Source organism: Pseudophryne corroboree, chromosome 4 (genome assembly GCF_028390025.1).
Source record: "Pseudophryne corroboree isolate aPseCor3 chromosome 4, aPseCor3.hap2, whole genome shotgun sequence".
In the NCBI taxonomy this organism is placed as follows: Eukaryota; Metazoa; Chordata; class Amphibia; order Anura; family Myobatrachidae; genus Pseudophryne; species Pseudophryne corroboree.
The window spans coordinates 228,319,399-228,344,899 of record NC_086447.1 but is presented as its reverse complement, the minus strand read 5'-3'; the positions used below and the strand labels follow the sequence as shown (position 1 = coordinate 228,344,899).

The 25,501-nt window shown below is 45.7% G+C and overlaps 1 protein-coding gene across 1 annotated transcript in view; it reads left to right on the top strand.

The window, feature by feature from the left end:
• LOC134909262 (carboxypeptidase B-like) overlaps positions 1-25,501 on the top strand; it is a 57,898-nt gene that overhangs the window by 18,636 nt on the left and 13,761 nt on the right. The window contains exons 4-6 of the mRNA XM_063915960.1: positions 979-1,080; positions 3,489-3,599; positions 3,701-3,791. Coding sequence (XP_063772030.1) covers positions 979-1,080; positions 3,489-3,599; positions 3,701-3,791 — 304 coding nt within the window. The remainder of the gene's footprint in view (positions 1-978; positions 1,081-3,488; positions 3,600-3,700; positions 3,792-25,501) is intronic.

Sequence of the window (25,501 nt, the reverse complement as noted above, 5' to 3'; positions counted from 1 at the left end):
ATCTTGTGCAGAGCGCAGCAGTCAACCAGGGAGATATTTAGAGCTACAGTAAGCAAGAACATGTCTGTTGATGGAATTTGGATAAAAACATTATGTTTAAATGGAAGTATTTTATATTTAATTTGTTATAAAAAATAAAACAGGTAACCAATGTATAGTGTGGAGCAGCAGTCTAGCAACTGCAAGCAAAAAAGACTAGAGGAGAAAATCGGTTTAGAAGAAGGAGACTATTGCACTAATCAATGCTGAAGATGATGTGCCTAATTCTGAATCTCATGCAAAATGACTGTTTATTATTGAAGCCACAGAAGCCTAATTTACTACCTTTTGCTAATGCCAGATTCCATACAGCTAATGTGAAGATCTGTGCATCTGCAAGCGGGAAGCCGGGCCGACCACTGATTTTATGCAAGCCGCCGCGACTGCCATCATTACTATCACCAGTTCCACCAGCACCATGCTAGGTGCAAGAGATCCACCAGAAACAGGCTTCCATTCACTCTATACACAGCTCAGAATTGCACGGAGGTTTAGCTGCACGTCAATGACACTCCCATGAAGCAGATCTCTTGCATATTGCTGACCAATTTCAGTCCATTTCACACAGTGAGATTCAGAGGAGATCTGTACAACTTAAAATCATTCATAGGTGCACAAAAATGAGCAAACTCACTTCTGTGCATGTGCCTCATGGTAAAAAGTCACTATTTGCATCCATGAGGAGAGATCCGTCCGACTCAGGCCTAGCCAGTACATAAATGAGATGTTACAGGATCCTGTGTGAGTTATGGGTGAATTCTGGATATGTTTGCTACATGTACAGTGTGTAACAGGAATTGGAAACGGATTGATCATGGAGAACAAAGGACAGTTCAGATATAGCGTCTCTGTCTCATAACTACAGTAATTCACTATAGACAATTCTTTGTTACTGGCATAGCCGCATAGCTAATTATATTTATACTTGCTTCCATTTAGGTTGGAAAGGCTGGGGCTAACAAACATGCTATATTTATTGATTGTGGATTCCATGCAAGAGAATGGGTCTCGCCTGCATTCTGCCAGTGGTTTGTGAATGAGGTAAAGTAATTTTATGTATCTAAAGGAAGTAATGATGTTTATAATACAGTAGAATATAATAAAAGCCTGCGGTTGGCATATATATATATATACACTGCTCAAAAAAATAAAGGGAACACTAAAATAACACATCCTAGATCTGAATGAATGAAATATTCTTATTAAATATTTTGTTCTTTACATAGTTGAATGTGCGGACAACAAAATCACACAAAAATTATCAATGGAAATCATATTTATTAACCCATGGAGGTCTGGATTTGGAGTCACACTCAAAATTAAAGTGGAAAAACACACTACAGGCTGATCCAACTTTGATGTAATGTCCTTAAAACAAGTCAAAATGAGGCTCAGTAGTGTGTGTGGCCTCCACATGAGGTGGCGGATGGTCTCATGAGGAATCTCCTCCCAGACCTGGACTAAAGCATCCGCCAACTCCTGGACAGTCTGTGGTGCAATGTGGCGTTGGTGGATGGAGCGAGACATGATGTCCCAGATGTGCTCAATTGGATTCAGGTCTGGGGAACGAGCGGGCTAGTCCATAGCATCAATGCCTTCGTCTTGCAGGAACTGCTGACACACTCCAGCCACATGAGGTCTAGCATTGTCTTGCATTAGGAGGAACCCAGGGCCAACCACACCAGCATATGGTCTCACAAGGGGTCTGAGGATCTCACCTCGGTACCTAATGGCAGTCAGGCTACTTCTGGCGAGCACATGGAGGGCTGTGCGGCCCCCCAAAGAAATGCCACCCCACACCATTACTGACCCACTGCCAAACCGGTCATGCTGGAGGATGTTGCAGGCAGCAGAACGTTCTCCTTGGCGTGTCCAGACTCTGTCACATGTGCTCAGTGAGAACCTGCTTTCATCTGTGAAGAGCACAGGGTGCCAGTGGCGAATTTGCCAATCTTGGTGTTCTCTGGCAAATGCCAAACATCCTGCACGGTGTTGGGCTGTAAGCAAAACCCCCACCTGTGGACGTCGGGCCCTCATACCACCCTCATGGAGTCTGTTTCTGATCGTTTGAGTAGACACATGCACATTTGTGGCTTGCTGGAGGTCATTTTGCAGGGCTCTGGCAGTGCTCCTCCTGTTCCTTCTTGCATAAAGGCGGAGGTAGCGATCCTGCTGCAGGGTTGTTGGCCTCCTCCACGTCTCCTGATGTACTGGCCTGTCTCCTGGTAGCGCCTCCATGCTCTGGACACTACGCTGACAGACACAGCAAACCTTCTTGCCACAGCTCGCATTGATGTGCCATCCTGGATGAGCTGCACTACCTGAGCCACTTGTGTGGGTTGTAGACTCCGTCTCATGCTACCACTAGAGTGAAAGCACTGCCAGCTTTCAAAAGTGACCAAAACATCAGCCAGAAAGCATAGGAGCTGAGAAGTGGTCTGTGGTCACCACCTGCAGAACAACTCCTTTATTGGGGGTGTCTTGCTAATGCCTATAATTTCCACCTGTTGTCTATTCCATTTGCACAACAGCATGTGAAATTGATTGTCAATCAGTGTTGCTTCCTAAGTGGACAATTTGATTTCACAGAAGTGTGATTGACTTGGAGTTACATTGTGTTGTTTAAGTGTTCCCTTTATTTTTTTGAGCAGTGTATGTATATATATATATATCGATAGATAGATATATTTATATATATATATATCGATAGTTATATATCTTAATTGTATATCCAAGTGTCTTTAACACTGCAGTCAGGGCTGCTATCAGAAATTGCGGGGCCTGGGATTGATAAAATAGGCAGCCTCCCACTCAAAAAAGAGAGGTGGGTGGAGCTGTAGATAATGTGGGTGGAGCTACAATGGCGGGTGAGGTAACAATTGGTTGTATAACCAATTAAAAAAATTGAATGCAGGGCAGGAAGGGCTGGTTCTGGTGGTGTGTGTGTGTGTGTGTGTGTGTGGGGGGGGGGGGGGGGACATGTATGGCCTTCCGGGTGCGCAGAGATGGATAGACGTGGTGTGGGGTTGGTACAGTGCAGTAAAGGCTGTTCCTTGATGGGGGTGCACAGGGCATGGAAGGCTGGGCTGTATGGGGAAAACCGAGCAAGAAAGGCTGCACCTGGAGGATGGCACAGTACAGGTAATGCTGGACCTGGGAGGGCAACGCTGAGGTACAAGGCACCTATGTGTACAGACCCTTACTGTACTCAAATCATGCTGTCCTCTCCAGGTGTTAGGAACCATAGTCTAAGATATGTACCAATCTAAATATGAATTCATTTTGGTATACATTTGCAGCACAGAAAAATCTATGTTTACGCCATAAAAATGTACATATATACAGCTTTAAATAAGGCCCTTAGTACTCAAATAATTGATAAAATATGGTTTCTTCCAATGGTATAGCAATTGACATAATGTGTTTTCATTCTATATTTTATATTAAAGGCTATTAATTCTTATGGCTCCGATGCTCAATTTACCAATCTCCTCAACAAACTGGATTTCTATATTCTACCAGTCCTAAATGTTGATGGCTACGTGTACACCTGGACTACCGTAAGTCAGATTATTCATTCATTCATTCTTCTAAACTGTATTTTTCTAGAAAGCTGCTGTGATTCTCACAAATGACTATTGTTCTGCAATATTTGTTATAGGACCGTATGTGGAGAAAGACCCGTTCTCCTAATAAGAATTCCAAATGCACTGGCACTGATCCCAACAGAAATTTTGATGCAGGATGGTGCAGTAAGTTATATGTTCTGAAAATGTTGTCAAACTCTAGGCGCTTAGGGTGGGATGTAATGAAGTCCCGAGTTCAGCGGCCGTGCGGGATGCTGGCCAAACTCGGATGTTTTTTTAAAGGGGCAATCAAGGACTGATTTAGCCTTGTACATCATTGCCTCTTTAAAACAAACGTCAGAGTTCAGCCAGGATCCCGCACGGCCGCTGAACTCGGACTTCTTTACATCCTGGCCATAGTGTACTTATCTGTGACTAGAGCATGCTTGCCAATGTTATGGCAGCTCCCTCCACTACAGGGGGTGCGTTTCAGGTATAGGCTGTGGTCCAGGGGGCATAAGATGGCGTCTTGTGACTAAGGAGTGGATCTCTTTTAGTTAGTGACAGGGTCATGAACGTTTACTATGTAATGGATACTGGTCTGCGGAATAGCCAGAATAAAGGGGGGATGCAGAACATACTGTACCCCGAGCCTCCTTCTGTCAGGGGGCCCCACGTCCAGAGCACACTGACATCACTAGCTTTCCCTCTTATGCAGCAGCAGAATCAGACAGCCAAAATGCGAGCAGGACAGTACGCAGGTGGGATCCCTGTGTCACATACAGCTCTCTCCACACTTGGGTGTCTGAGTCCTCTGTAACTTGTTATCTAATTAGGGTCGAGAGAGAGAGTCACACACACACACGCACACAGTTCTCCTGAGTCATGTTCCATTGTGTAAGTAGTACAGAGGATGATGCTATTTTTGCATGTGACAACATAAATTATAGATTTTATTTTTCTATATGTATTTTAAGGTTGTTTAAGTTGTATTTGTTCCACTACAAGAACATTTGATAAAATTGTTGTCTTTCAGTTAGGTGGAGCTATAAACATTACCCAGGCATTATTAAACAATTAGTTTAAATCTAATATACACACAATCCATACATCACAACATGACCCCTTCCAGGAGGGACAAAATGCTCTCTACCTGGACTACCTTCTTAAGTTATTATTGCAATCATCTGTGTTGATACACCTTTCTTATCAATTAAATAGTTCAACACAGGTGACTACAATCGTATATTAAGAGTGCATGTAAAGAGCATTTTTTTCCCTCCTGGAATGGGTCATGTTGGGAGGTATGCACAATCTTATATACAGCTCCCCCCCCCCCCACCCCCACCCCTTCCACAGGGGCCCCATGTCTAAATTGCCCCAGGCACCCCCAAAGCTTAATCCAGCCCTGGTCTGCGGTCATCCTGATGGAGAAGAACCATAGTGTAGAAGTCCAGAATCTGTGTGCTTCCACTACACAGCTATTTTATCACAATGTAACAGCTATTTTATCACAATGTATATAGAGGAGTACTTTTGTGAAATTGTGTTGTAAGGAAAATGGGGGTTATTCAGAGTTGTTAGCAACCGAAAAAAGTTAGCAAGTGAACAAAACCATGTTGCACTGCAGGTGGGGAAGATGTAACATGTGCATAGAGATTTAGATTTGTGTGGGTTATATTTCAAATTAGATTTCAGTTAAAACCTGGCAACTGCCAGCCAGTGTCAGGTGACTAGTGTACCTTTAAAAGCCATAAGGTATGTGGCAGGTGCACATTAAACCAAGTAGGCATATTTGCAGTTATATTATGTGTGATACAGTTGCCAGGTTTTAATTTTTAAGACTCTGTGATAGTGTAGGACCTGCATGAGGGTGGGGTACCTTGGCGAGCGGTATGCAGGCTTCCGTGCATTGGCCAATTCACTAACTAAACCCCCATAATTTATTTATTGATGTTGTGAGGATAAGTGAGCTTGCTATGGTGAGTGCTGAATTTTCTGTTTGTATATATTTAAGTAGGTGGACATGGGCTACATGCACCCGACCCTATGAGTGGTGAGTGCAGACACTGCACCCCGCTTCTGTGGTGGCGAGTGCTGTGGTTTTATATTTGTTTGTATGTATATTAGAGATGAGCAGGTTCGGTTCCTCGGGATCCGAACCCCCCTGAACTTCACCCATTTTACAAGGTTCCGAGGCAGCCTCGGATCTTCCCGCCTTGCTCGGTTAACCAGAACGCGCCCGAATGTCATCATCCCACTGTCGGATTCTCGCGAGATTCGTATTCTATATAAGGAGGCGCGCGTCGCCACCATTTTCACTTGTGCATTGGAGATTGAACGGAGAGGACATGGCAGCGTTCTCTCCCCTGAAAAGCTCCGTAATCTGTGCTCAGTGTGCTGAAAATATCTGTGCTCAGTGTGCTGCAAATATCTGTGCTCAGTGTGCTGAAAATATCTATGTTCTCTGCCTGAAAATGCTCCATATCTGTGCTCAGTGTGCTGCAAATCTCTGTGCTCAGTGTGCTGCAAATCTCTGTGCTCAGTGTGCTGCATTGTGGGGACTGGGGACCACCAGTATAATAATATATACTATTCTATAGCTTCTATACTGCTTGTCAGGACACGTGTCACAGTTACGCCGCTCTGTACTGATATATATATATAGTAATATATACTATTCTATAGCTTCTATACTGCTTGTCAGGACACATGTGTCACAGTTACACCGCTCTGTACTGATATATATAGTAATATATACTATTCTACAGCTTCTATACTGCTTGTCAGGACACGTGTCACAGTTACACCGCTCTGTACTGATATATACAGTAATATATATACTATTCTATAGCTTCTATACTGCTTGTCAGGACACATGTGTCACAATTACACCGCTCTGTACTGAGATATATATATATATATATACAGTAATATATATACTATTCTATAGCTTCTATACTGCTTGTCAGGACACATGTGTCACAGTTACACCGCTCTGTACTGATATATACAGTAATATATATACTATTCTATAGCTTCTATACTGCATGTCAGGACACATGTGTCACAGTTACACTGCTCTGTACTGACAGTAATATATATACTATTCTATAGCTTCTATTCTGCTTGTCAGGACACATGTGTCACAGTTACACCGCTCTGTACTGATATAACAGTAATATATATACTTTTCTATAGCTTCTATACTGCTTGTCAGGACACATGTGTCACAGTTACACCGCTCTGTACTAATATATACAGTAATATATATACTATTCTATAGCTTCTATACAGCATGTCAGGACACATGTGTCACAGTTACACTGCTCTGTACTGACAGTAATATATATACTATTCTATAGCTTCTATTCTGCTTGTCAGGACACATGTGTCACAGTTACACCGCTCTGTACTGATATATACAGTAATATATATATACTATTCTATAGCTTCTATACTGCATGTCAGGACACATGTGTCACAGTTACACTGCTCTGTACTGACAGTAATATATATACTATTCTATAGCTTCTATTCTGCTTGTCAGGACACATGTGTCACAGTTACACCGCTCTGTACTGATATATACAGTAATATATATATACTATTCTATAGCTTCTATTCTGCTTGTCAGGACACATGTGTCACAGTTACACTGCTCTGTACTGATATATATATATATATATACAGTAATATATATACTATTCTATAGCTTCTATACTGCATGTCAGGACACATGTGTCACAGTTACACTGCTCTGTACTGACAGTAATATATATACTATTCTATAGCTTCTATTCTGCTTGTCAGGACACATGTGTCACAGTTACACCGCTCTGTACTGATATAACAGTAATATATATACTTTTCTATAGCTTCTATACTGCTTGTCAGGACACATGTGTCACAGTTACACCGCTCTGTACTAATATATACAGTAATATATATACTATTCTATAGCTTCTATACTGCATGTCAGGACACATGTGTCACAGTTACACTGCTCTGTACTGACAGTAATATATATACTATTCTATAGCTTCTATTCTGCTTGTCAGGACACATGTGTCACAGTTACACCGCTCTGTACTGATATAACAGTAATATATATACTTTTCTATAGCTTCTATACTGCTTGTCAGGACACATGTGTCACAGTTACACCGCTCTGTACTAATATATACAGTAATATATATACTATTCTATAGCTTCTATACTGCATGTCAGGACACATGTGTCACAGTTACACTGCTCTGTACTGACAGTAATATATATACTATTCTATAGCTTCTATTCTGCTTGTCAGGACACATGTGTCACAGTTACACCGCTCTGTACTGATATATACAGTAATATATATATACTATTCTATAGCTTCTATACTGCATGTCAGGACACATGTGTCACAGTTACACTGCTCTGTACTGACAGTAATATATATACTATTCTATAGCTTCTATTCTGCTTGTCAGGACACATGTGTCACAGTTACATCGCTCTGTACTGACAGTAATATATATACTATTCTATAGCTTCTATACTGCTTGTCAGGACACATGTGTCACAGTTACACCGCTCTGTACTGATATATACAGTAATATACACTGTATACTATTCTATAGCTTCTATACTGCTTGTCAGGACACATGTGTCACAGTTACACCGCTCTGTACTGATATATACAGTAATATATACTGTATACTATTCTATAGCTTCTATACTGCTTGTCAGGACACGTGTCACAGTCACACCGCTCTGTACTGATATATACAGTAATATACATACTATTCTATAGCTTTTATACTGCTTGTCAGGACACATGGGTCACAGTTACACCGCTCTGTACTGATATATACAATAATATATATACTTTTCTATAGCTTCTAGTATTACAGTGCAGCATTTTTGTGACCAACAGTATACATATATAGTACAGTACAGTAGGCCATTGCTATTGATATATTACTGGCATATAATTCCACACATTAAAAAATGGAGAACAAAAATGTGGAGGGTAAAATAGGGAAAGATCAAGATCCACTTTCACCTCGTGCTGAAGCTGCTGCCACTTGTCATGGTCGAGACGATGAAATGCCATCAACGTCGTCTGCCAAGGCCGATGCCCAATGTCATAGTAGAGAGCATGTAAAATCCAAAAAACAAAAGTTCAGTAAAATGATCCAAAAATCTAAATTAAAAGCGTCTGATGAGAAGCGTAAACTTGCCAATATGCCATTTACGACACGGAGTGGCAAGGAACGGCTGAGGCCCTGTCCTATGTTCATGGCTAGTGGTTCAGCTTCACATGAGGATGGAAGCACTCATCCTCCCGCTAGAAAAATGAAAAGACTTAAGCTGGCAAAAGCACAGCAAAGAACTGTACGTTCTTCTAAATCACAAATCCCCAAGGAGAGTCCAATTGTGTCGGTTGCGATGCCTGACCTTCCCAACACTGGACGGAGAGAGGTGGCGCCTTCCACCATTTGCACGCCCCCTGCAAGTGCTGGAAGGAGCACCCACAGTCCAGTTCCTGATAGTCAAATTGAAGATGTCACTGTTGAAGTACACCAGGATGAGGATATGGGTGTTGCTAGCGCTGAGGAGGAAATTGACAAGGAGGATTCTGATGGTGAGGTGGTTTGTTTAAGTCAGGCACCCGGAGAGACACCTGTTGTCCGTGGGATGAATATGGCCATTGACATGCCTGGTCAAATTACAAAAAAAATCACCTCTTCGGTGTGGAATTATTTCAACAGAAATGCGGACAACAGGTGTCAAGCCGTGTGTTGCCTTCGTCAAGCTGTAATAAGTAGGGGTAAGGACGTTAACCACTTAGGGACATCCTCTCTTATACGTCACCAGGAGCGCATTCATCAGAAGTCATTGACAAGGTCAAAACCTTTGGGTGACAGCGGAAGCAGTCCACTGACAACTAAATCCCTTCCTCTTGTACCCAAGCTCCTGCAAACCACACCACCAACTCCCTCAGTGTCATTTCCTCCTTAGACAGGAACGCCAATAGTCCTGCAGGCCATGTCACTGGCAAGTCTGACGAGTTCTCTCCTAACTGGGATTCCTCCGATGGATCCTTGAGTGTAACGCCTACTGCTGCTGGCGATGCTATTGTTGCTGCTGGGAGTCGATTGTCATCCCAGAGGGGAAGTCGGAAGACCACTTGTTCTACTTCCAGTAAGCAATTGACTGTCCAACAGTCCTTTGCGAGGAAGAGGAAATATCACAGCAGTCATCCTGCTGCAAAGCGGATAACTCAGGTCTTGGCATCTGTGGTGGTGTTAAACGTGTGTCCGGTATCCACCGTTAATTCACAGGTAATTAGAGAATTGCTTGAGGTACTGTGTCCCCGGTACCAAATACCATCTAGGTTCCATTTCTCTAGGCAGGCGATACCGAGAATGTACACATACGTCAGAAAAAGAGTCACCAGTGTCCTAAAAAATGCAGTTGTACCCAATGTCCACTTAACCACGGACATGTGGACAAGTGGAGCAGGGCAGACTCAGGACTACATGACTGTGACAGCCCACTGGGTAGATGTATTGTCTCCCGCAGCAAGAACAGCAGTGGCGGCACCAGTAGCAGCATCTCGCAAACGCCAACTCGTTCCTAGGCAGGCTACGCTTTGTATCACCGCTTTCCATAAGAGGCACACAGCTGACAACCTCTTACGGAAACTGAGGAACATCATCGCAGAATGGCTTACCCCAATTGGACTCTCCTGGGGATTTGTGACATCGGACAACGCCACCAATATTGTGCATGCATTACATCTGGGAAAATTCCAGCACGTCCCATGTTTTGCACATACTGTACATTGAATTTGGTAGTGCAGAATATTTTTTAAAACGACAGGGGTGTGCAAGAGATGCTATCGGTGGCCTGAATAATTGCGGGCCACTTTCGGCATTCAGCCACCGCGTGCCGAAGACTGGAGCACCAGCAAACACTCCTGAACCTACCCCGCCATCATCTGAAGCAAGAGGTGGTAACGAGGTGGAATTCAACAATCTATATGCTTCAGAGGATGGAGGAGCAGCAAATGGCCATTCAAGCCTATACATCTGCCTACGATATAGGCAAAGGAGGGGGAATGCACCTGACTCAAGCGCAGTGGAGAATGATTTCAATGTTGTGCAAGGTTCTGCAACCCTTTGAAATTGCACATGTGAAGTCAGATCAGACACTGCCAGCCTGAGTCAGGTCATTCCCCTCATCAGGCTTTTGCATAAGAAGCTGGGGAGATTGAAGGAGGAGCTAAAATGGAGCGATTCCACTAGGCATGTGGGACTTGTGGATGGAGCCCTTAATTCGCTTAACCAGGATTCACGGGTGGTCAATCTGTTGAAATCAGAGCACTACATTTTGGCCACCGTGCTCGATCCTAGGTTTAAAGCCTACGTTTAATCTCTCTTTCCGGCAAACACAAGCCTGCAGAGGTGCAAAGACCTGCTGGTGAGACACTTGTCAAGTCAAGCGGAACGTGACCCGTCAACAGCTCCTCCTTCACATTCTCCCGCAACTGGGGCTGCGAGCAAAGGGCTAAGAATTCTGAGCCCACCTGCTGGCGGTGATGCAGGGCAGTCTGGAGTGAGTGCTGACATCTGGTCCGGACTTTGCCTATATCATAGGCAGATGTATAGGCTTGAATTGTCTTTTGCTGCTCCTCCTTCTTCTGAAGGATATAGAGGGTTGAATTCCACCTCGTTACCACCTCTTGCTTCAGATGATGGCGGGGCAGGTTCAGGAGTGTTTGCTGGTGCTCCAGTCTTCGGCATGCGGTGGCTGAATGCCGAAAGTGGTCCGCAATTCTTCGGGACACCGACAGCATCTCTTGCACACCCCTGTCATTTTTTTAAAAATTCTGCACTACCAAATTCAATGTATGTGCAAAACATGGGACGTGCTGGAATTTTCCCAGATGTAATGCACGCACAATATTGGTGGCGTTGTCCGATGTCACAAATCCCCAGGAGAGTCCAATTGGGGTAAGCCATTCTGCGATGATGTTCCTCAGTTTCCGTAAGAGGTTGTCAGCTATGTGCCTCTTATGGAAATCGGTGATACAAAGCGTAGCCTGCCTAGGAACGAGTTGGCATTTGCGAGATGCTGCTACTGGTGCCGCCACTTCTGTTCTTGCTGCGGGAGGCAATACATCTACCCAGTGGGCTGTCACAGTCATGTAGTCCTGAATCTGCCCTGCTCCACTTGTCCACATGTCCATGGTTAAGTGGACATTGGGTACAACTGCATTTTTTAGGACACTGGTGACTCTTTTTCTGACGTCTGTGTACATTATCGGTATCGCCTGCCTAGAGAAGTGGAACCTAGATGGTATTTGGTACCGGGGACACACTACCTCCAGAAATTCTCTAATTCCCTGTGAATTAATGGTGGATACCGGACACACGTTTAACACCAACACAGCTGCCAAGGCCTGAGTTATCCGCTTTGCAGCAGGATGACTGCTGTGATATTTCATCTTCCTCGCAAAGGACTGTTGGACAGTCAATTGCTTACTGGAAGTAGTACAAGTGGTCTTCTGACTTCCCCTCTGGGATGACGATCGACTCCCAGCAGCAACAACAGCATCGCCAGCAGCAGTAGGCGTTACACTCAAGGATCCATCGGAGGAATCCCAGTTAGGAGAGAACTCATCAGACTTGCCAGTGACATGGCCTGCAGGACTATTGGCATTCCTGTCTAAGGAGGAAATTGACACTGAGGGAGTTGGTGGTGTGGTTTGCAGGAGCTTGTGTACAAGAGGAAGGGATTTAGTTGTCAGTGGACTGCTTTCACTGTCACCCAAAGTTTTTGAACTTGTCAATGACTTCTGATGAATGCGCTCCAGGTGACATATCAGGGAGGATGTTCCTAGGTGGTTAACGTCCTTACCCCTACTTATTACAGCTTGACAAAGGCAACACACGGCTTGACACCTGTTGTCCGCATTTCTGTTGAAATAATTCCACACCAAAGAGGTGATTTTTTTTTGTAATTTGACCAGGAATGTCAATGGCCATATTCATCCCACGGACAACAGGTGTCTCCCCGGGTGCCTGACTTAAACAAACCACCTCACCATCAGAATCCTTCTTATCAATTTCCTCAGCGCCAGCAACACCCATATCCTCATCCTGGTGTACTTCAAAAGTGACATCTTCAATTTGACTATCAGGAACTGGACTGTGGGTGCTCCTTCCAGCACTTGCAGGGGGCGTGCAAATGGTGGAAGGCGCCACCTCTTCCCGTCCAGTGTTGGGAAGGTCAGGCATCGCAACCGACACAATTGGACTCTCCATGGGGATTTGTGATTTAGAAGAACGCACAGTTCTTTGCTGTGCTTTTGCCAGCTTAAGTCTTTTCATTTTTCTAGCGGGAGGATGAGTGCTTCCATCCTCATGTGTAGCTGAACCACTAGCCATGAACATAGGCCAAGGCCTCAGCCGTTCCTTGCCACTCCGTGTCGTAAATGGCATATTGGCAAGTTTTTTTTCCCATCAATAGTTTTTATTGAAATTTTTAGCATTGCAAACAGGGGTACAAAAAGGAAAAAGGAATGGAGGGGGAAGTAGGTACATACGCACGTAAGAAAGCGCTTTAACAGACATATGCAGACAATTCAAAGTCGATCACACCAATACATTGTAAGGCAAACAAAAAATAATTAATGGAGGTGGCAGGGCGGCAATGGGCTTGAAGTAAATATAACACAAATAGGAGGTCCTTGCTGTTTTGGGGGGGGGGGGGGGGGGGGCCCACATCAGCCGATGTGCTGGGGGTGATTGTACAGGGGTTCGGGGACGTAGTATCAATGCAGCACCCTCACCCTCCGTGGTAAATAGATGCCAAGGCATCCAGCGCACAAATGGAGATTTGGCAGTGAAGGAGTATGGGATGTGTTCAGTCTCCATCAAGAAGTGCAGCTGCATTTTGTGTATCACCTTCAACACTGGAGGTGGTGTGGGTTGTTTCCAGTTTTGGGCTAAAGCCGCACGTGCAGCGAGGCAGATGTGGCCTAGGACATAATGTAGATGTACCCCCATGCTTCGCGGGTATATATTCAATAGAGCTATAAGTGGGGAGGGGGAGAGGTCGAGGTTCAGGACTTTGTTGATAAGGCCAAATACTTCTGTCCAGTACCCTTGGATATGGGGGCAAGACCAAAAAATATGGAAGAGGTGGCCAACCTCTCCGCATAGGCGCCAACAAAACTTCGAACATGCCGGCCAGATCGTATGTAGCCTTTCCGGTGTGAGGTACAGTCTGTGGAGTAGCTTAACGTGCATTTCGGAGTGATTCAGGCATTTAGACATAGTGAAGGATGACATAAAAATGTGTTGCCACTGAGAATCTTGGAGAACACATCCCACATCCGCCTCCCACCTGACTTGGGCTCTAGATTTAGAAACAGGGAGTAGTGAGAGTAATGTTTTATACCAGAAGGAAATCTCCCCTCTGGAAGTAGCGTTAGAAAATCGGCCTGTGACTTGCAGGATATCATGTGATGGTAGGGAGGGGGAGAGGTGGAGGCTAGTCCACCAGTGCTGTATTTGATAATATCGAAGCCTCTCAGTGTCTGGTAGAGAGAAGCGTCTCTGGATATCAGAAAAAGAGGTGAATACGGACCCATTAAACAAGTCTCCCAGGACCTCCATCCCTCTGGACCTCCAGCCCGCCAGGCCAAGATTAGGGACTAGAGCGGCTACCATTCGTAGTGAAATCAGAGAGAGATTATGATAGGAAGGGGATATGGCCGCAGTCAATTTGTCCCAAATCTGGAGTGTGGCACGGGTAGAGGGGAGGATATTTAAGCACTGCGGGCGAAGGGGCCTAGGAATCCAAAAAAGATCCTTCAAGGGAAAACGGGGGCAGGCTGCCTCCTCCAGACACGTCCACTCCGGACATATATCTTTGTAGAATTCTTTAATCTGGGCAAGAAGGGAGGCCTCTTGGTACAGTGATAAATTGGGCATATCTAGGCCACCGGCTCTCCTTGGTAGAGACATCCTCGCGCGAGCAAGTTTAGGCGGGCGCGAAGACCATATATAGTTAGTGAGGATTGTAGTGGCCTTATCTAGGTACTTTTTAGGGAAGATAAAAGGGATAGTTCGGAACAAGAACATTAACTTAGGGAGCAGCAACATTTTAAAGGCGGCCAGACGGCCCAACCAAGAAACTTCATAGTTGAGCCATGATTTGGTGAACATCTGGAGGGAGGACAGCAGAGGAGGGAGATTGACATCAAATACAGAGGAGGTAGATGGGGGAATGAGAATACCCAGGTATCGTATCGAGGATGTTTTCCAGTTATACGGATACTTAGTGCGTAATAGGGGCAAGGAGTTAGAGAGGTTAATGGGCAGAGCATCCGTCTTAGAGGCATTTAGTTTATAATACGATGCTGCAGAGTAGCTATCTAAAACAGTATGCAGATGGGGGAGAGTTGTGGCTGGGTCTGTTACGAATAAGAGAACATCGTCTGCGAACAGACATAGTTTATGCGACGTGGTGCCTAATCGCAGTCCAGGGAACTGTGGGTCCGCTCGTAGCCTAGCTGCCAGTGGTTCAATGGCTAGTACGAATATGAGAGGGGAGAGGGGGCAGCCCTGGCGGGTGCCATTATAGATTGGAAAAGGGCGAGATAAAAAACCATTACTAAATACCCGGGCCGTCGGGGAGCTATACAGGGCTACTATCGAGGAGAGGATGCGATCGCGCAGGCCGAATTTGACTAGGACTTCTCGCATATAAGACCAGTTTAAACGATCAAAGGCCTTCTCTGCATCCAAAGATAGCAGAAGGAGACCTTGCTCGGGGGTTAGGGAATCAACCAGATTAAAGACCCGGCGTGTATTATCGGACGCCTGTCTTCCCGGGATAAAACCAACTTGGTCTGGATGTATCAGGGAGGGGAGGAGGGCGTTCAGCCGAGAGGCTATTAATTTAGCGTATATTTTAATATCCCCATTCAGTAACGCAATGGGACGATAATTTTGGCAAGAGGTCACATCTTTGCCCGGTTTAGGGATCGTGACAATACGCGCCTCGAGCATCTCCTGAGGGAGGGTGCCCTGCGAGGTAATATCGGTGTAGACCGCCACTAAAGAGGGAGCTAGAAGGTCCTGGAACGAAACATAAAAGTCATTAATAAAGCCATCCGGGCCCGGTGCCTTACCCTGAGGGAGGGACTTGATCACTTGGAGGGTTTCTGATAAGGACCATGGGGCATTCAGCAATGCTAATTGATCGTCTGAAATATTTGGGAGGGTTAAATCCGCTAAGAAGGAGTTGATAGAGGAAGGGGTAGGTTGTGGGGTGTCAGGATCTGCCGAGAGGTTATAGAGATGGGAGTAGAAGTTGGCAAACTGATTCGCTATCTCCCTCGGGTTAGAAATTTTGTTGCCTGTGGAGGATATAATGAGCTTGATTCTATTCCTAGCCTGCTGAGCCCTAAGCTTCCGGGCAAGCATTTTCCCCGGCCTGTTCCCCGCTAGATAAAACTTCTGACGTATCCTATTTAGTGAAGCCTGGGTGCGCGCCATTAGCATTGTCTGAAGTTGGGACCTAATATCTACTAACTGCTTCTGTAAAGATTTCGTAGGTCTAGATTGGTTTTCGTCCTCTAAGTCCTTCAGTTTGAGTTCCAAATCGGTCTGGCGTTGTAGATTAAGTTTCTTGAGCTGTGCTCCCGCCTGAATCGCCGCTCCCCGGATGACAGCTTTAAGTGCGCACCAGAAGTTCAGGGTGGACGTGTCTGAAGGAGAATTAAACTCCAAATAGGATGATATACTGTCAGCTATGATTTTTTTTGAAACTGGGTTGGACAGCAAATGGGGAGAGAGTCTCCAAGGACGGGGGGGCAGTGTTGGCTAGCTACACTCCATTTAAGAATCAGCGGGGCGTGGTCTGACCAAGTTATAGGGAGAATATCTAAAGATCTGGCGAACTGGAGGGTCCATTTGTCCGAAAATATAAAATCAATACGGGAGTAAGAGTTGTGGACAGGGGAATAATAGGTGTACTCCCGTCCTGTGGGGTTTTGCCCTCGCCAAATGTCATAGAGATCAAATTCAGCCAAGAGGTTACAAAAGGCTAAGGAAGGGGCGTTGGGGGGGACTGAAGTGGCGGGAGAGGTCCTGGGAGACCTGTCCAGCTTAGGGTCAAGGACTAAATTAAAATCCCCCATGAGCAAAAGGGAGCCCTTGCGAATCTTATGAATAGTTACACATAACTTTCGGATAAAGGCAACTTGGTGTGAGTTCGGGGCATATGCCGAGACCAGAGTTACCGGTTTTTCGTTTAAAAGGCCGCTCAGCATAAGATACCGGCCGTTTTTATCCGCTATCTGAGAGTGTAGAGTGAAGGAGATGGAGTCTCTAAATAATATGGCCACACCGTTCCTCTTAAAAGGGCCATTGGCGAAATAACCTAGAGGGAATCTGCGATCTTTGAAAATAGGGGGTGCAACAGATGAAAAGTGTGTCTCCTGCAGGGCAACAATATCAGCTTTATTCTTAGTAAAATAACCCAGAGCCAGTCTACGCTTATTAGGGGAATTCAGCCCCTTAACATTCATGGATAATACCCGAACCATCGGAGCAAGCTAATGTACGTTGTGAGAGGTGAAGGGTCTTGACGCCTACCCAAATAGAATTGTCTCGAGCAGCGAGTACCTACATCATAAAACTGGGGGTGGGGGGGGGAGGGAGGGGGGGTACAGGGAGGTGGGGGGGAAGGAAAAAACCAAAACGACCCAGTGTATCGGGTCGGCATAACCACTGCAAGGGAGGTAAAAAAGTGCAGTAGTATATTACCAGGGGGGAACATGTGGCCTAGCGCCACCACCCATGAAACTGAACAGAAAAAAAAAAAAAACAAGAGTAATCAGAGGTAAATATGCTTACCAACAGTACACATGAGAGCACATGGAAAATTAAAAAAAAAAAGACAGATATACATGAGAGGCTGGTACACCATTATCACGACATCACATAGGACAACTCACGTGACCTTATCATGAACAATGGCGAAGTCAATTCTGTAGTAACGGTATCAGAAACAGTTCAACTTGAGAACCCAAGCTGGATGTATTAACGTCATGCGGTGACCCATTCTGAGCGGATGGTGGGCTGTTTCTTGGATCCAGGAGGTAGTGTAACAGAGATATCCCACTCCGCCAATAATTTGACTCCCGTCTCCAATGAAGTCACTGTGTAAGACTTGTTTTCATGCGAGATGACAAGCTTCACTGGAAAGCCCCATCTGTACGTGATGTCTTGGTCGCGAAGTGCCAAAGTGACGGGAAGGAATGCTCGTCGTTTGGCCAGGGTTAGGGCGGAGAAGTCCGGGAACAATTGTAAACCGCCGAGGGCATTCAAGTCGGAGTCGCCCGCCTCTCTGGCTGCTTTCAGGATGCGTTCCTTGATTGTGAAAAAATGCACCCTCAGGAGTGTATCTCTCGGGAGCGAGGGGGCAACTGAGCGTGGTTTAGGCAGTCTATGAATCCGGTCAATAAGCAGCTCTCTAGCATCAGCTCTAGGTAGCAGCTTCTGGAACAGGACAGTAGCGTAATTTTCCAACTCGGAGTTCTGCATGGAGTCGGGGATGCCTCGGATCTTAATATTATTCCGCCGGGATCTGTCCTCTATATCTGCAATCTTGAGTTTAAACGCCTCAAGGTCACTTTGCTGCTGGTCGTGCACCATTATGAGGTCATTATGAGACGAGACCAATTCCTCTACTTTCCTCTCTAGATGGTCCGTACGGTCTCCTATGGCGTGCAGCTCCGTCTTAACCTCCCGAAGGGCTGCGGTGAGGTCCTGCGTCAACTCAGATTTAAATGTTGAGAGGGCCTGGTACAGGGTTTTAACTGTGAGAGGTGCATCAGAATCAGGGTCAAACCCCGGTGGGGAGGTAGGGCTGCTGGGGGTAGCTTGCGGAGAAGCGGCAGCCGGGGACTTCCGTAGAGAAGAGGCGGCAGATGTCGACTTCTGAGGCGGGAAAGATACTCTCGGGGGCAGCACCCCTTTGACCTTTTTAGAAGGCATTCCAGTGGAGTGAAGTTCCGCAGACGGGATGCAGATAATAATAAAGAAGCTCAGGATCTCGCAGAATATAACGAAAATTTAGGTAAGCATAAAAGACACGGGTGGTGGCGGGCAGATGATCTGCGCTACATCAGAAGAGCGATATCACACATGGCGAGGCAGAGGGTAATCTCCATCTTGCGGGGCCCAGATGGAAGGTGAGAGGTTCCCAGCCGGGAGAGGGGGTTGGGAGGCCAGGTACACACCTCTGGTCCAGCGGCTCTATTAAATAAATGCTGTGAGATAGAGGTGAATAGACGTGGCATGCTTCTCCCCAGGGACTTCTCTGTCGCAGGGTCCAGGAATCTCAGTGCTTTCTGCAGCTTGCAGCAGCTCCCCTTGTAAAAACCAAGATGGCCGCCGCAGCTCTCTCAGTTTGTGTGAGTCTCACACTCTTCCTCCACTTTCAGGGGTCCCCACAGCACATAGCCCCACAGGTATCCTCCCTAGAGGTCAGGGGGGTAATCTGGAAGGATCCAGAGGCTCCGGGGGGGTACGCAACTCTTTCCGGCGCCGCGGATCCGCCGTGGAGCTCAAAACGCGGGCGCCGGGAGTACGCGAGTCCCCGGCTTCTGGCTAGTCCTAGGCCGCAACCTGCGGGAGCCGTAAAAACAGCTCCCCGGCTCCGCGGCGGACACTGCCGGGTATAGGAGGCTGCAGGTGGACTGGGGAGCCTCCGGAGGTGGGTTGGAATGGCCCAAGGTGGATCTTGTAGAGGTGTTTGAAAGGCCAGGAGAGAGGAGTGCAGCAGAAGCACGTCTTCTCTCTTCTCCTGCTAGGCCACGCCCCCGCATATTGGCAAGTTTACGCTTCTCCTCAGATGCTTTTAATTTTGATTTTTGGATAATTTTACTGAACTTTAGTTTTTTGGATTTTACATGCTCTCTACTATGACATTGGGCATCAGCCTTGGCAGACGACGTTGATGGCATTTCATCGTCTCGGCCATGACTAGTGGCAGCAGCTTCAGCACGAGGTGGAAGTGGATCTTGATTTTTCCCTTATTTACCCTCCACATTTTTGTTCTCCATTTTTTAATGTGTGGAATTATATGCCAGTAATATATCAATAGCAATGGCCTACTGTACTGTGCTATATGTATACTGCTGGTCACCAAAATTCTGCACTGTCCTACTATATACTGCTCACAATAATGCAGCACAGATATGGATAGTATACTTGACACAGAGCTGCAAGATACAGCAATGTCCTACTGTACTGTACTATATGTATACTGCTGGTCACCAAAATGCTGCACTGTCCTACTATATACTGCTCACAATAATGCAGCACAGATATGGATAGTATACTTGACACAGAGCTGCAAGATACAGCTATGGCCTACTGTACTGTACTATATGTATACTGCTGGTCACCAAAATGCTGCACTGTCCTACTATATACTGCTCACAATAATGCAGCACATATAGGGATACTATACTTGACACAGAGCTGCAAGATACAGCAATGGCCTACTGTACTGTACTATATGTATACTGCTGGTCACCAAAATGCTGCACTGTCCTACTATATACTGCTCACAATAATGCAGCACATATATGGATACTATACTTGACACAGAGCTGCAAGATACAGCAATGGCCTACTGTACTGTACTATATGTATACTGCTGGTCACAAAAATGCTGCACTGTCCTACTATATACTGCTCACAATAATGCAGCACAGATATGGATAGTATACTTGACACAGAGCTGCAAGATACAGCAATGGCCTACTGTACTGTACTACTATAATTATATACTGGTGGTCCCCACATTGCAGCACACTGAGCACAGATATTTGCAGCACACTGAGCACAGATATGGAGCGTTTTCAGGCAGAGTATGTAGATATTTTCAGCACACTGAGCACCGATATTTGCAGCACACTGAGCACAGATACGGAGCTTTTCAGGGAGAGAACGCAGCCACGTCCTCTCCGTTCAATCTCCAATGCACGAGTGAAAATGGTGGCGATGCGCGTCTCTTTATATAGAATACGAATCTCGCGAGAAACCGACAGCGGGATGATGACGTTCGGGCGCGTTCGGGTTAACCGAGCGAGGCGGGAAGATCCGAGGCTGCCTCAGAACCGTGTAAAATAGGTGAAGTTCGGGGGGGTTCGGATCTCGACGAACCGAACCTGCTCATCTCTAATATATATATATATATATATATATATACACACACACAAATAGAATACTACAGCACTCACCGCCCCAGAAGCGGGGTACAGCAATGCACTTACCACTCATAGGGTGGGGTGCACGTAACACAGCACTTGCCACCCCAGAAGCGGGGTACACAGCTGTACTCACCACTCACAGGGTGGGGTGCATGTAGCCCATGACCACATCACTCTAATACATACAAACAGAAAACCCAGCACTCACCAAAGATAAGATAAGAATAATTTATTGTCACTATAACATGAACATGTATAGCGAAATTACATGCAGTTCTCGTATCATATACACCAGATAAAATATATCACATAAAATTTAGCAAAAATGTAAAAAAAAATAAAAAAAAATACATTATTAGTTACTGAATTGTTGAGGATAAGTGAGCTTACTTTGGTGAGTGCTGGGTTTTCTGTTTGTGTGTGTATATCAGGGACGTGTTATCCATACCTACATACATGTAGAAGGGCACTCGTTGTATTATAGAAACACTTGCCATCCTAAGGGTTAACAGTATACAGACTGTGTCCCTGATCCCAGAGATGAGGTGGCACTCCATGGTCTTGATAAACTGCAAAAATTATCTTTGCACTTTATCAAGACCGTGCAGTGCCGCATCGACTCTGGGATGAGAGAGAGAGAGAGAGAGAGAGAGAGAGAGAGAGAGAGAGTGTGTGTGTGTGTGTGTGTGTGTGTGTGTGTGTGTGTGTGTGTGTGTGTGTGTGTGTGTGTGTGTGTGTGTTTCTTATATCTCCACGTAGTGAACTCGGCACTCACTTATAATAAAACTACAATCCTAAACTACAGTACTGCTGTCTGTAGTTTACCTGCTCTCTGCCACTTCCCTTATGCAGTGTGTGCTGCACCATCACCTCCTCCATAGCCCTCTCCTGTCCATGACTTCTCTGTCCTGTGCACACTCTCATGTCCCTGTCCCATCTGTCCTGTCCCTGTCACCTCTCTCTCCTGTTACCTCTGTTCTGTCCTATCCCTCCTGTCCTGGTCCTATGACCCTTGTCCTTTCACTGTCCTGTTCCCTCTGTCCTATCACCTCTGTCCTGTCCTCACTGCATTGTCCCAGTCCCCACTGTCATATCCCTGTCCCCTTTGTACCAGCGCTATCATTCTTCTCTCCTGTCCCCTCTGTTCTGTTCTGTCCCTGCTCAATCTGTCCTGGTCCTAACACCTATGTTCTAGCCCTGTCCATGCCACCTCTGGTATCCGGTCTCTTGGTCGACAAGACTTAGGTCGACAGTGTCAAGGTCGACCACTATTGGTCGACAGTAAGTAGGTTGACATGGTTTCTAGGTCGACAGGGACTCTAGGTCGACACGACAAAAGGTCGACATGACAAAAGGTCGACATGCGTTTTTCAGAGTTTTATTTTTAAATTTTTGAACTTTTTCATACTTTACGATCCACGTGGACTACAATTGGGAACGGTAACCTGTCCCTGTCACCTCTTTCCTACCCTGTCACCTCTGTCCTGGTCCTGTCCTCACTGTCATGTCCCTGTCACACCTTTCTCCTGTCCCTTCTATTCTGTCCAGAACCTTTTTCCTCAGTCCTAACTCTCTCCCTGTCACTCAGTGTCTTCCTGCCACCCACTATCTCCCCACCTCCCTTTCCCTAAATCACCCACTATCTCCCTGTCAGCCACTATCGCACTGTCTCCCTATCCCCAACTATCTCCCTCGGGGGGAAGGCACCAGACAGAATTTCCCCTACAGCATCAAATTGGCTAAGGCTGGCTCTGTGTTGCCGGACACGGAGTGCGGGAGCAGCGTCCCAAAGCTTCATCTCCCAAGACCATTAGGTGTGACTACACTTAAAAGAGCCAAATTCTGCACTTCCTGCACCCATGGCAGTTTGTCAACAGGAGGTTGGAGCCTGTATGCAACTGAGATGAGCCTAATGAGGCATTGTGTGGCATATTGTGGGAACTGTGTGGCATAATAATGGGGCACTGTGTTGCATATTTTTGGCACTGTGTGCCATAATGATGGGGCACTGTGTGGCATATTGTGACACTGTGTGCCATAATAATGGGGCACTGTGTGGCAAATAATTTTTGCTCAGTTTGGCATAAAGGTGGAAACTATTGCATAATAATAAGACACTGTGTGCCATGATAATGCGGTGCTTTGGAACTATGTGGCATAATAATGTGACACTGTGGCATAAAAGTGGGGCACTGTGTATTATAATTCTATGGGGGTCAATGTGCATTTAAAAGGGGGATGTAGCTGATCTGGGCCTGTAAAAATTCTTGCATAGACTGCTAATAAACATGGGGTTGGCTATGCGTGACTATATCTGGCGTTAAAACCAAATGAGGAGTTACCATCCAGGGGATAAATTTACTAAGATGGGAGTTCTATTTAAGATGGTATGTTGCCCATAGCAACCAATCAGATTCCAGGTATTATCTTCTAGAAGGTGCTAGATAAATGAGAAGTAGAATCTGATTGGTTGCTATGGGCAACATCCCATCTTAAATAGAACTCCCATCTTAGTAAATTTACCCCCAAGTGTTGCAGTTCTGGGCCCAGGACAGTAAATTGTAATAGACAGATATACCCATGCTCAGCTTTACCACAGAGCATCTTAGTTGTGGCAAAGCTGGTGTAGCTAGTGTGCCCATATACTATGCACACGCCTCCATAGAAAATACATTGGGCTGCAGCTAGTCGTAACCTGGCATATTAAGTCGCACCCGTGGCACAACATGGCATATGTGCCACTGCCCATACAATGGGTGCATTGAGCATGACTACATCTGTATTTGTCACAGACTGCCTGTTACCTTCTCACCAACTGCCTCTCTCTGTTACACTCTCCTTGCCACCCACTGCCTCTCCCTGTCATCCTCTCCCTGCCATCCACTGCCTCTCTCTGTCACCCTCTCTTTGTCACCCACTGCCTCTCCCTGTCACTCTCTCTGTCACCCACTGCCTATAACTGTCATGCACTGCCTCTCCCCATCATCCACTGCCTTTCCCCGTCACCCACTGCCTGTCTCTTTGTCATCCACTGTCGCTCTTTGTCACCCATTGCCTCTCCCAGTCACCATCTGCCTCTCCCTGTCAACCACTATCTCTTGCTGTCATCCATTATCTGTCCCTTTCACCAACTACCTGTCATCCTTTAACCATCACCATCTGTCTCTCCCCATCATCCACTGTCTCTCTCTGTCATCCACTACCTCTCCCCATCACTCTCTGTCACCCTCTGCCCGTCACCTTCTCCGCGTCACCCTCTCCTGTGTGGTATATTATAAATTTGGGGTGGGGTGGAGGAGGGGGGCCCAAAGCATATTGTTGAACCTAGGCCTCACCACTCACAAGTTCGACTGTATGTATGTATATAATATGGGATGTGGTCAAAATACCGCCAGTCAGAATTCAGACAGATTCCAGGTGCAAGTATTGGGGTTAGAGTTAATACGCAACCTATATATGTGTGTGTGTATATATAGATATATACTGTATATATATAAAACAAGTTGAAACAATCCGGCACTCCAATGAATACTGATAAGTACCTGTGTGCCTTTGCTGAATTGAACAGTCACAGTCAAGTACCAAATTCCAGAGCAAGGCACGGCACTCCAGGATTTTTAAAATGCTTATATTAATGAAGAACAATACATCTCACCCATCTTGGCAATAATATGCACAGTGTCGATGCGGCATTTCGGAGCCTCTAAGGACTCCTTCGTCAGGACATTAAATGGGTGGGTAGTAGAAAAACAGAGAACCAGGGACGTGCAATGAGCTAAATGGCTCAGGAGGCACTGGCTAAACCCAGAGCCAGAATTCCAAGCAATATATGAGCCAAAGGGTACATCTGGGTATTACACACAGGTGCAGCAGTATAAACTCCTGGAAATTTGGTGAGTTTTGATCAGAGATGTGCTCACCTGCCATAGACTTTTTACTCCAGAGTTTGGGCTATAAAAATTATTAGAATAATGCAAAGAAGATATTTCAAACAAATTATTAGTATTTTTCATATACTTTATGCAATCAAAACTCTGGTCTAAACGTTAGTATGCAAAAAAATGGTGAACTGCTCAATCAGATAGTGATGTCACTCAGGTGCTAAAAGGGAGGGGTAATTCTGTGAAGGAAAAAACAATGGTTCCCTAATGCACACTGAGTGAATAATATTCCTACATAATAGTCAGATAATACGGAGATCTTGGTTGCGTATATCTGCAGATATAGGGTTAAGCCCCCAGGCCGATCGACAAGGCCTCTCCGTCACTGGGGGTCCCTAATATTAGGTATGGGTCCGGGGTGCAGGACCCCATAATGTCGGCACAGGTCGGCTACCCCAGGTCAGCACACAGGTGAGAGTTAATAAGGTTAATAAGAAGCACAGAAGTGCTATGTGAGTGGTGTGATTAAAATAATACAAAAATATATACAAAGTGATAGGGAAACTCATAAGTGTTAATAAAGTGTTAGGGTGTGCCGACCTGAAGCAGCCCAGCGATACCGACACAGGGGCCACCACACCCCACACCCACCCCATAAATAATTCCAAATATGTCTGGGTTGAATTCCCAGTGTAAGGCCCCTGTGTCGGTATCGCTGGGCT